Source organism: Phocoena sinus, chromosome 13, assembly GCF_008692025.1.
Source record: "Phocoena sinus isolate mPhoSin1 chromosome 13, mPhoSin1.pri, whole genome shotgun sequence".
In the NCBI taxonomy this organism is placed as follows: domain Eukaryota; kingdom Metazoa; phylum Chordata; class Mammalia; order Artiodactyla; family Phocoenidae; genus Phocoena; species Phocoena sinus.
The window spans coordinates 75,525,547-75,538,290 of record NC_045775.1 but is presented as its reverse complement, the minus strand read 5'-3'; the positions used below and the strand labels follow the sequence as shown (position 1 = coordinate 75,538,290).

The 12,744-nt window shown below is 36.5% G+C and overlaps 1 protein-coding gene across 1 annotated transcript in view; it reads right to left on the bottom strand.

Moving 5' to 3' along the window:
• The window catches only part of DNAH6 (dynein axonemal heavy chain 6), a 293,512-nt gene that overhangs the window by 42,660 nt on the left and 238,108 nt on the right, over positions 1-12,744 (bottom strand). The window contains exon 64 of the mRNA XM_032653510.1: positions 2,373-2,563. Within this exon, the coding sequence (XP_032509401.1) occupies positions 2,373-2,563 (191 nt within the window). The remainder of the gene's footprint in view (positions 1-2,372; positions 2,564-12,744) is intronic.

The following is a 12,744-nucleotide window of genomic DNA, read 5'->3' as shown; positions in this document are numbered from 1 at the left end:
TTTTCCTCCTGAATACATCAGGAACTTAGCACGCATTAACTACTATTAACACCCCTCTCCATTCTCTGATTGCTGTCTTGAATTGTTTTACCTTTAATAATTCCTATGAAATATTTAAGACATACAAAAGTTATAAAGTTAATATTTACAATAAGTATCCAAGTACCCGCAACCCAGCTTAAGAAGTAAAACATTATCTACATGATATAAGTCTGCAGCGTGCCCCTCCCTGTTCACTTCTTTCACTACCCAAAGTTCACCTCCCAAGGTCACTACTATCCTGGTTTTAGTATAACTTCCCTATTTTTCTTTATACTGTTATTGAAAAAATATGACTTCCTAAACAATGTATAATATATATGTTTAAAAATTTTATACATTATATCAAACTTCTCCAATATTCTATAGTTTCTGTGCAACTTAAATTTTTTGCTCAATATTAGTTTGTGTGACCCATCCATATTGATATACATAGTCATAGTTATTCATTTTCATGGCTATAGTGTATTGTATTTAATTTTATGAATAAACCACAATTTATATAATCATTTTTCTAGGTGGGCAATTTGGTTGTTTCCAGTGCTTTCTTTTTTGGTATTATAAACGCTTCTCCGAATGTTCTTGAACATGGCTTCTTGCACGCATGTGACTGATTTTGTTGGAACATGCAAATTCAGTAGTGAATTGTTGGGATATGGGGAATGCTATCTTCAACTTTAATATACTGCTAATAATTCTTCAAAGTGATTTTAACCAATTTTTTACTCCTTCTTGCAATATGAATGTTTCTACAGCTCCCTATCTTTGCCAACATTTTGCTAATTTGATGAGTATGAAATGACATCTTCTAATGGTTTGAATTTGTTGTTTCCTAATTACTAGTGAGGTTGGACATCTTTTCATATGCTTATCAGGATTTAGATTTCCTTTCTGAGAATTTCCCTTTCACATTTTTTGTCTTTATTCCTATCGAACTGTTTTCTTTTTCTTATTAATTCACAACAGCTCTTAAAAGTTCTGTATACTAATTCTTTGGTAGGACTTCAGAACCAAAGGAAGATGTGTAAGACCATTTGATGGTCAATTTTACGTGTCAACTTAACTGGGTCACATGGTGCCCAGACATTAGGTCAAACATTATTCTGAATGAGTCTGTGGGGGTGTTTCTGGGTGAGATTGATATTTGAATCAGTAAACTGAGTAAAGCAGATTGCCCTCCTTAATGTGGATAGGCCCCATCCAATCAATGGAAGACCTGAATAGGACAAAAAAGCTAAGTAAGAGGGAAATCCTTTTGCCTGACTGTTTGAGCTGGGTCATTGCTTTTTTTCTGGCCTTTGGATTCAGATAAAAACACTGGCTTTTCTTGGGTCTTGAGCTTACTAGCTTTCAAACTGGGACTTATAACTCCTGGCTTTCAAGCCTTTGGACTTGGACTAGAACTACACATCATCTCTCCTGGGTTTCTATCTTGCTGACTGCAGATTTTGGGTCTTATCAGTCTCCATAATCACGTAAACCAGTTTCTTGTTTTACATACATAATATATATACACATATGTAGGATAAAATATAGATAGGGTATTATATACATATTATATTTTTATATATCCCATCGGTTCTGTTTCTCTGGAGAAGCCTGACTAATACAGATTATGAACTTCAAAGAACAGATGGGATCCATCATCTTGTAATCGCCAGTCCAGGGACCAGGCCAGACCAGCCACTCCATGCAAGGGCCTGTCAGACTGGAGATGACTTCCTAGATATGAGACCCCCCTACTCTCCTCTGACACTCTGTGGTCTTGTGCACTTTCCTACCCATCAGGACACCATCTTGGGGAGGAGTGGGGGAAGAAGGAGTCAGGAGGACTGAGCTTTCATGAGAAAGAAGCCAAATCAGCTTACCCTGGAGACATTTAAACCAGGAGAAAATATAATATTGTAAATTCACAAGTTTAAACTTTCCCCTCCCTCTCTTAACCAGCAGAGTAGAAGCTCAGGAGAAAGATGAGATTAATAATACAACACAAAGAGCTATGGAATTTTTTGCACATTTGAGCATAAGGAATAAACTACAATCCTTTTACAGTTACATTAAAATTATGTCTTAAATAACTAATCACTATTGCATTAGATTATTATACTTCAACATTTTAAACAATCTCCCCTTTGCTCAAATGAAGTTTACATCTGATCTTATGATATTTAACACCATTTAACAACATGCATAGCTAAATATTAAAGTGTCTTAATTTATTTAGTAAGGAATACCTGAATTAGGAATTTACACTCCACAAAGGGAAGAAAAAAGGCAAATTTTAACAAAGAGATGTTCATATGAATTATTAAAACTGCACAATATGACCTTACCGTTCTGAATACCCGCTGTCCCGGGCAAACCTCTGAAATGCACCCATGGGATCTGAGCCTGTGCTTAAGATAAATACCAGGGGAGTTTTGTATGACATGTCTTGATACAGAGAGGGCAGGTCCATGGGTGGTGTCTCTACAAAGGATTTCCCAAGAGTTTCTATTACAAAGTCTGTAAGAGCAAAAACCACCTGAAAATTGAAAGGAAAAACATTACAAAAATACTGGATGAGGTTCCAATTCAACAATGTGTCAGAAATTCTAGCCAGACCTATTAGGCAGGATAAAGAAATAAGGAATCCAAATCAGAAAGGAAGAAGTAAAAATGTCACTATTTGCAGATGATAAGATCTTATACAGTTGACCTTTGAACAACATGAGTTTGAACTGCACAGGTTCACTTATACAGTGGATTTTTCCCAATAGAAATGTACTATAGTACTACAGAATCCATGGTTGGTTGAATACTCAGATGAGCAACCACAGATACAGAGGGCTGACTGTAAAGTTATATGTAGATTTTCTATTGTGCAGAGGGCCAGTGCCCCTAACCTCTGCATTGTTCAAGGGTCATCTGTGTATAGAAAATCCGAAAGACTTCATCAAAAAACTGTTAGACCTAATAAATGAATTAGGTAAAGTTGCAGGATACAAAATCAACATACAAAATCAGTTGTGTTTATACACGCTACAGTGAAATATCTGAAAGAGAAATAAAACTATCTTAAATCAGAAAGGAAAAAACAAATACCATATATTAGTGTGTATATGTGGAATCTAGATAAATGGTATAGGTGATTTTATTTACAAAACAGAAATAGAGACACTGATGTAGAGAACAAATGTATGGACACCAAGCGGGGAAAGGGAGCAGGTGGGATGAATTGGGAGATTGGGATTGACATATATACACTATTGATACTATATATAAAATATATAACTAATGAGAACCTACTGTATAGCTCAGGGAACTCTATTCACTGCTCTGTGGTGACCTAAATGGGAAGGAAATCCAAAAAAGAGGGGATATATGTATATGTATAACTGATTCACTTTGCTGTACAGTAGAAACTAACACAACATTGTAAAGCAACTATACTCCAATAAAAATTAATTATAAAAAATAAAATAAAAAATAAATTAAAAAAAGAAAACTATGCACTTCCAATAGCATCAAAAACAATAAAATACTTAGGAATAAATTTAACCAAGGAAGTGAAAGATTTGTACACTGACAAGACATTGATAAAAGACAATGAAGAAGACATAAACAAATGGAAAGATATCCTGTGTTTGTGGATTGTAAGAATTAATATTGTTAAAATGTCCATACTACCCAAAGCCATCTATAGATTCAATGCAATCCCTATCAAAATTCCATTGATGTTTTTCACAGAAATAGAAAAAAATTCCTAAATTTATATGGAACCACAAATGACCTGCAATTGCCAAAGCAATCCTGAGAAAGAAGATCAAAGCTGGAGGCAGGACACTTCCTGAATTCAAATTATATTCCAAAGGTATAGTAATCAAAACAGTATGGTACCGACAAGAAAACAGACACATAGATGAATGGAACACAACTGAGAGCCCAGAAATAAACCTACACATATATGGTCTACTACTAATATTTGACAAGAAAGCCAAGAATAATCAATGGGGAAAGAATAGTCTCTTCAATAACTGGTGTTGGACAAACTGGACATTCACATGGCAAAGAATGAAATTGGACTGCTGTCTTACACCACTCATAAAAATCAACTCAAAATGAATTAAATATTTAAATATAAGACCCAAATCCATAAAACTTCTAGAAGAAAACAGAGGGGAAAATTTCCTTGACATAGTTTTAGCAACGAGTTTTTGGATATGACACCAAAAGCACAAGCAATGAAAACAAAAATAAACAAGGGACTATACAAAACAAAAAAGCTCCTGCACAGCAAAAGAAGTAACCAACAAAATAAGAAGGCAACCTATGGAATGGGAGAAGGTATCTTAAAACCATATATCTGATAAGGTGTTAAAATCCAAAATATGTAAGAAACTCATGCAACTTAATAGCAAAAACAAACAATCTGGTTAAAAAATGGGCAAAGGATCTAAATAGGCATTTTTCCAAAGGAGATATACAAATGGGCAACAGGTACATAAAAAGGTGCTCAACATCACTAATTATCAGGGAAATGCAAATCAAAACTACAATGAGCTATCACCTCATACCTGTTAGAATTGCTGTTAACAAAAAGACAAGAGATAAGTAGTGTTGGTGAATAAAAGGGAACCCTTTTGCATTGTTGGCAGGAATGTAAATTGGTGTAGCCACTATGGAAAACAGAATGGAGGTTCCTTAACAAATTAAAAATACAGCTACCAGATGATCCAGTAATCCCACTTCTGGGTATTTATTTGAATGAAATGAAGTCACTACCTTGAAGAGGTATCTGCACCCCCGTATTCATTGCAGCCTTATTCACAATAGCCAAGACATGAAAACAATCTAAATATGCATCCACAGATTAATGGGTAAAGACATTTGGTAAATATATACAATGGAATATCTTGCCATTTGTGATAGCAAAGATGGACCTCGAGGACATTATGTTAAGTGAAATAAATTAGAGAAAGATAAACACTGTATGGTATCACTTACATGTGGAATCTAACAGAGCTGAACTCACAGAAACAGAGAGTAGAATGCTGGTTGCCAGGGTATTGGGAGGGGGAAGAAATGGGGAGATGTTTCAAAGGGTACAAACTTCCACTTACAAGATAAATAAGTAGTAGCATTCGAATGTATAGCATGGTGACTCCAGTTAACAATATTATATATTTAAAAGTTAAGAGATTAGGTCTGAAATGTTCTCACCACACACACACACACACACACACATACACACACACACACACACACACGGTAATTATGTGAGGTGATGGATGTGTTAATTAACCATATTGTGGTAATCATTTTGCAATATATGTATGTATCAAATCATCATGTTGTACACCTCTTAAACAATGTTACTTGTTAGTTTTATCTCAGTAAATCTGGAAAAAAATAATATAGCTCAGGCAACGTAAATTAAAAAAACATATCTCTTTAGGTAACAATTCTATCATTCTAATATATTTTTATAAAAGGAAAATTATAAAGTAACATTTCCCCCCTCCAGAAATAAATTTAATAAAATAATGTAACACTCTTGAGAGACACTCAACGTAACAGAAATAGAGGGGAAATTCCTCAACCTGTTAAGAGGTATCAATGAAAACCCCACAGCTAACATCATACTTAATGGTGAAAACTGAATGCTTTTCCTCCTAAGATAGGTACAAGGCAAGTACCTCCACTGCCATTACTTCTCTTCAACATTGTCCTGGATGTTCTAACTAGGGCAATTAGTTAAGAAAATAAAATAAAAGATATCTAGATTGGGAAGGAAGAAGTAAAACCATCTCTATTTGCAGATGACAAGATCTTGTATATAGAAAATGCTATTAAACACAGTAAAAGTCTGTTAGAATAAACAAGTTCAGCAGGTTTGCAGTATACAAAAATATACAGCAATCAACTGTATTTCTCTACAGTAGCAGTGAGAGAACCAACAATGAAATTAGAATGCAATTCCACTTACAATAGCAACAGAAAGAACAAAATATTTAGAAGTAAATTTAACAAGAGAAATGCAAAACTTAGTCTCTGAGAACTATAAAACATTGTTGGAATAAATTAAAGAAGATCCAAATAAATGGAAAAACACCCCATGTACATGGATTGGAAGACAATGTTGTTAAGATGCCAGTACTCCCTAAATTGACCTACAGAGTCCAATCAAAATTCTGACTGGTTTCTTTTCAGAAATTTCCAAGCTGATCCTAAATTCATATGGAAACTCAAGGGACCCAGAATAGTCAAAATAATCTTGAAAAAGAAGAGCAAAGTTGGAAGACTCACACTTCCCAATTTTAAAACTTGCCACAAAGCTACAATAATCAACACAGTGCAGTAGTGGCATAAGGGTAGACATATAGATCAATGGACTAGAACTGATATATTAGAAATAAACTCTGACAATTATGGCCAATTGATTTTTGGCAAGGGTGTCAAGATCATTCAATGGAGAAAGAAGTCTTTTAACAAGTGATGCTGGGACAACTGGATATTCACATGCAAAAGAATCAAGTTGGCTCCTTACCTAACACTATATAAAAATTAAATCAAAATGGATCAAAGATCTTGATGTAAGAGATAAAGTTTTATAACTCTTAAAAGAAAACATAGGAGTAAATCTTCATGACATTGAATTAGGCAATGGCTTTTTAGATGTGGCATCAAAAGGATGAGTGACAAAAGAAAAACAAATTGGAAATCACCAAATTAAAAATTAAAAAAATTTTGTTTCAAAGGACACCATAAAGAAAGTGAAGACAACCACAGAGTGGGAGAACTTTTTTTCTTTCAAATAATGTATCTGTTAAGGAAATTTTATTTAGAATATATAAAGAACTCTTTCAACTCCATAAGAAAAAGACAAATAGTTTTAAAAAATGGCAAATGATCTGAATAGACAGTTCTACAAATAGCCAATAAACACAAGAAAATATGCTCACTGTCATTAGACACAAGGACACCTCAAGAAAATTACAGACCAATATCCTTGATGAACAAAGATGCCAAATCCTCAACAAAATATTAGTGAACCAAGTTCAAAAATACATTAAAAGGATCATACACATAATCAAGTGGGACTTATTCCAGGGATGCAAGGATGGTTCAACATTCACAAATCAGTCACTGTGATACACCACATTAACAAAATGAAGGATAAAAAACATATAGGCACCTCAATAGATGCAGAAAAAGGCACTTCCCTGGTGGCCTGGTGGTTGAGAGTCTGCCTTCCAATGCAGGGGACGCGAGTTCTATCCCTGGTCAGGGAACTAAGATCCCACATGCTGTGAGGCAACTAAGCCCATGCGCCGCAACTACTGAGCCCACACACAACTACTGATCCTGTAAGCCACATCTAGAGAGCCCATGTGCTGCAATAACAGAGCCCACGTGCTCTGAAGCCCATGAACCACAACTAGAGAGAAGCCCGTGTGCCACAATGAAGAGCGCTTGCACTGTGACAAAAAATCCTGTGTGCTGCAACTAAGACCTGAAGCAGCCATAAATAAATAAATAATAAATATTAAAAAATAGATGCAGAAAAAGCATTTGACAAAATTCAATACACATTTATGATAAAACTTCCAACAAAGGGGAACATACCTCAACATAATAAAGGCCATATATGACAAGCCCACAGCTAACATCATACTCAGTAGTGAAAAGGTAAAAGCCTTTCCTTTAAGAACGGGAACAAGGCAATGATGCCCACTCTTACTATTTTTATTCAACATAGTATTGGAAGTCCTGGCCAGAGCAATTAAGTAAGAAAAAAAAAAGACATCCAAATTGGAAAGGAAGAAATAAAACTGTCACTGCCTGCAGATGACATACTGTCATATATGGAAAACACTAAAGACTCTATCAAGAAACTGTTACAACTAATAAATGAACTCAGTAATATTGCAGGATACAAAATCAAGACACAAAAATCTGTTGTGTTTTTACATACTAATAACAAACTATATGAAAGAGAAAAGAAGAAAGCAATCCCATTTACAATTACATCAAAAAGAATAAAATACCTAGGAATACATTTAACCAAGAGATGAAATACCTGTATATTGAAAACTACAAGACATTAATGACAAAACATTGAAGAAAACACAAATAAGTGGAAAGATATTCTGTGTTCATGGTTGGGAGAATCAATATTGTTAAAATGTCCACAATACCCAAGGCAATTTGCAGATTCAGTGCAATCTCTATCAAAATTCCAATGGCATTTTTCACAGAACCAGGATAAATAATCCTAAAGTTTGTACAGAACTGCAGAAAAAACTCTAATAGCCAAAGCAATCTTGAGAAAGAAGAACAGAGCTGGAGGCAACACACTCCCTGATTTCAAACTATGTTACAAAGCTCAAGTAATTAAAGCAGTATGATATTGGCATAACAACAGACACACAGATCAATGGAACAGAACAAAGAGCCCAGAAATAAACCCAGGCATATATGGTCAGTTAAATTACATCAAACGGGTCAAGAATATAAAATGGGGAAAGGACGGTTTCTTCAATTAATGGTGTTGGGAAAACTAGACAGTCACATGTAAAAGAATGAAACTCAGCCACTATGTTACACTATACACAAATATTTACTCAAAATGGATTAAAGACTCAAACATAAGACTTGAAGCCATAAAAGTCCTAGAAGAAAACATACGCAGTAAGCTCCTTGACACAGGTCTTGGTAATGATTTTTTGAATCTGACACCAAAAGCAAAAACAACAAAAGTCAAAATAAATAAGTAGGGCTACATCATACTAAAAAGCTTATGCACTGCAAAAGAAACTATCAACAAAATGAAAAGGCAACATATTGAATAGTAGAAAATATTTGCAAATCTTAGATAAGGGGCTAATATACAAAATATACAAATAACTCATGTACCTCAATAGCAAAAAGCCCCCAAACAATCCAATTAAAAAGTAGGCAGAAGATTTGAATAGGCATTTTACCAAAAAAGACATACAGATGGCCAACAGGTACATGAAAAGGTGCTCAGCATCATTAATCATCAGGGAAGTGCAAATCAAAACCACAATGAGATATCATTTCATACCTGCTAAAATGACTATTATCAAAAAGACAAGAAATAAGTGTTGGTGAGGATGTTGAGAAAAGGGAACCCTTGGGCACTGTTGGTGGGAATGTAAATTGGTTCAGCCACTATGGAAAACAGTGTCTATGTCTGCAAAAAATTAAAAATAGCACTACTGTATGATCCAGCACTCACAATTCTGGGTCTTTATGCTAAGAAAATGTAAACACTAACTTGAAAAGATATATGCACCCCATGTTAACTAAAGCACTATTTACAATAGCTAGGTCATGGAAACAACCTGTGTCCATCAATGGATAAATGAATAAAGAAAATGTGGTATATATATGTACACACACAATAGAATATTATTCAGGCATGAAAAAGAACGAAATCTTGCCATTTGCAACAACATGAATGGGTCTTGCGGGCATTATACTAAGTGAAATAAGTCAGACAGAGAAAAATAAATATATTACCTCTCTTATATGTGTAGTCTTAAGAATAGCAACAACAACAACAAACTCCTAGATACAGAGAAAAGATTGGTGGTTGCCAGAGAGGGGAAAATGGGTGCAGAGGATGAAAAGGTTAAAAAAAAAAAAAAGTGTGTGTGTGTGTGTGTGTGTGTGTGTGAGAGAGAGAGAGAGAGAGAGAAATAGAACGAATTTCATTTCCTAAGATCGGAATTCTTAACCTAGAATTATAAAATCATATGTGGGAGAGCATTCATGCATTTTCTAAGAAGGCCTGCAACTATCATTACATTCTTCAAAGGGTCCAAGTGAAAAAAAGAATCCCTGCCCTCAGGCTGACCTGCAGCCTGTGACTGGGAAGGGTGGGCAAGTATCCCTTGTGAAGCCCCTTTACTTCTATCAAAGCCTAGGTGGTGCCCAAGGGGAGTGACTCCGCCCACTTCCGGTTCAGGGCTTGATTCCATTTCCCATTCTATTTATTTCATATTTGCTCCCATGAGCAGCAGCTCTGACCACAGCCTGAAGGCCTGTCTCTTCTGGGCCCTTCTCGTCTGGGACCCTCTTCTCCCAGTAGGCCCTCCCTCCAGTCCCTGCTAGGCTTCCCCAGCCAGGGTACTACTCCACGTCTAGCTGCTGCTCAGCCCTTACCTCCCCACCAAATTGGATGTTGGTTTGACACAGGAAATGATTTATATGAGAAGTTGAGAATATCACCCCTTCAAAGAGGTCCTCCTTGGTTCCCACCCTAAACTAGCTTTCACTCTATTACTTTTACTGAAACTTCCCATTCATGTCCTTCCAAGAACTTTTTGCAAATGGAAAATATTTTATTCTTTTTTTTCCCCCTCTCTCCCACTAGAATGTGAGCCCATGGGAGTATGGAATTTGAATTTTTTCTTTTTCACAATTGTAGCCTCAGTGCCTAGAATGCAATAATTACTTACCAAGGTATTTGTTAAATGTTCTATGAACAGAAGCTGAGAGAAAGTTACCAGTCTTCAGATATTGGAAGGTGACTCTCAGGACTTTCCTGAGTCTGGTCTTCTCTGGATCAGAGAAATGGGAATGCTGGCTGGGAGATAAGGCCTCACAGCAGGTGGGATCTTGCATGGACATAGCTGACCAGCATCTCTTCTCTAGGAAATCTTCCAGTAGTCATATTTTTACTGTATGATGCAATTTCCCTATCCATAGCTGACTGGACCAGGGGTAAAACTTAAGTCAAGCTGGACCAATCAGAATCTCTCTCTTAAGAATTTGAAACTAGAGGAACAATTTATAGTTGAGAGCTGAGTGCTGATAATTGCAATACTACAGAGCTATGTTCATTGAACTGCCCAGGTTATTACTCTTCCTGAAGCATGATTAATTGACTTTTCCTTGAATTTAATGAGCTACCCCCCCTCGTATCTTTTAATTTTAATAAATCATTTTTTCTTAAACTTATTAAGTTTACTCTCTATGGTTGTAACCTAAAGAACCTAAGCTCATACACAGAGACACAGAATCTGAAACAACAACAACTTCCTATAGTCTAGAATTTTCTAGCACATGTCTTAATCTTTAAAACTCCTTCTTCTTTGGGGCACCTGCCACTTAGTCATCCTTCATTCTTGTCAGCATCCAACCTGGTAGCCACTGTCCCATATTCACTGAAGACTTTCCATCTGCTCATAGCTTTCCTCTCCATTCATGTCTGTTCCAATGATTTATCAACTGTGTCTCACCATCTGGGGTGACACAACCCAGGTTCAGGGTCCATAAGGCCATCCCACATACTAACACCACAGTTCCTTGACCTCTAATGCACATCATCTCATCACTTCCTCAGTCACCCACACCCATGGCCACCCTCAGGACATTGTCATCACTTAGAACTGCTCATCAGAAATTTTAAGTTCAAATTTGATCACAATCTCTCCCGTCCTTCTAGCTCTGCTACTCCTCTAGTCCAACTACATTTGCTTCCAAAGAAACTTTCAAGGTTTTCCCTCTTCTCCCAGTCTATAAGCTCTTTCTTAGATCTCTCCTCGTTTATAGAACTACTTTTACCAACAGTCTCAATGGCTTTTTATCCTCTATTCATCTATTGTAATTATTGGTAGCCCAGGTCGACCCCACAGCCTTTCAGTGTCCCTACAGAGATGGCAGAAAATCCTACAGCATAGCCTCAATATTTCCCAGCTATGCTTTGGCTTTCTCCAGCGAGTTTTCTTTCTCTCATTTCCCATAAGAACATCCTCCATTCATTCATTCTGTTGATAACTTGCTGTACCGAAACTCTATACTTCTTTGGTTTCCACGTCACTTCTTTCTCCTGGTGTTCTTCTTGCCCCTCTGCCTCTTCCTTCTCATGGGTTCTTCATCCTTTCTCTCTGCCCTTTCAAAGTTGGTGCTTCTCAGGGTTTCATCCTTTGCCCACTTGTCCTCTTATTCTATTATTCCTCTACCATTTTAACAACTCCTGTGGTTTTACTTTCCAACTCAATGCTAATGATTCCCCAAACTCTATTTCTAAGCCATATTTCTCTCTAGAGTTTTTTTTTTTTGTGGTATGCGGGCCTCTCACTGTTGTGGCCTCTCCTGTTGCAGAGCACAGGGTCCAGACGCACAGGCTCAGCGGCCATGGCTCACGGGCCCAGCTGCTCCACGGCATGTGGGATCTTCCCAGACCGGGGCACGAACCCACATCCCCTGCATCAGCAGGTGGACTCTCAACCACTGCGCCACCAGGGAAGCCCTCTCTCTAGAGTTTTATAACCAGATATTAATTGGTCTCCATACTGCTATACACTCTGATACTGGTGGACACTGCAGACTCAGTGACATCTTTCTCTGACATGTTTTTCCTTTCACATTTGCTTAGTTGTTGATACAACCATCCCCTTTGGCACCCACGCAGAAACTAGGAGCAACACAGTTGCCCCATCTCCACATCCCCCTCCGTCTCTTTAATCTACTACCTCTATCCTAATTCAGTTTGCCATAACTTTAAAAAAATTTTTTTATTGGAGCATAGTTGATTTACAATGTTGTGTTAGTTTCAGGTGTACAGCAAAGTGATATATATATATATATATATATATATATATATATATATACACACCTATCTCTCTCTATATATATCCATTCTTTTTCAGATTATTTTCTCATATAGGTTATTACAGAATATTGAGTAGA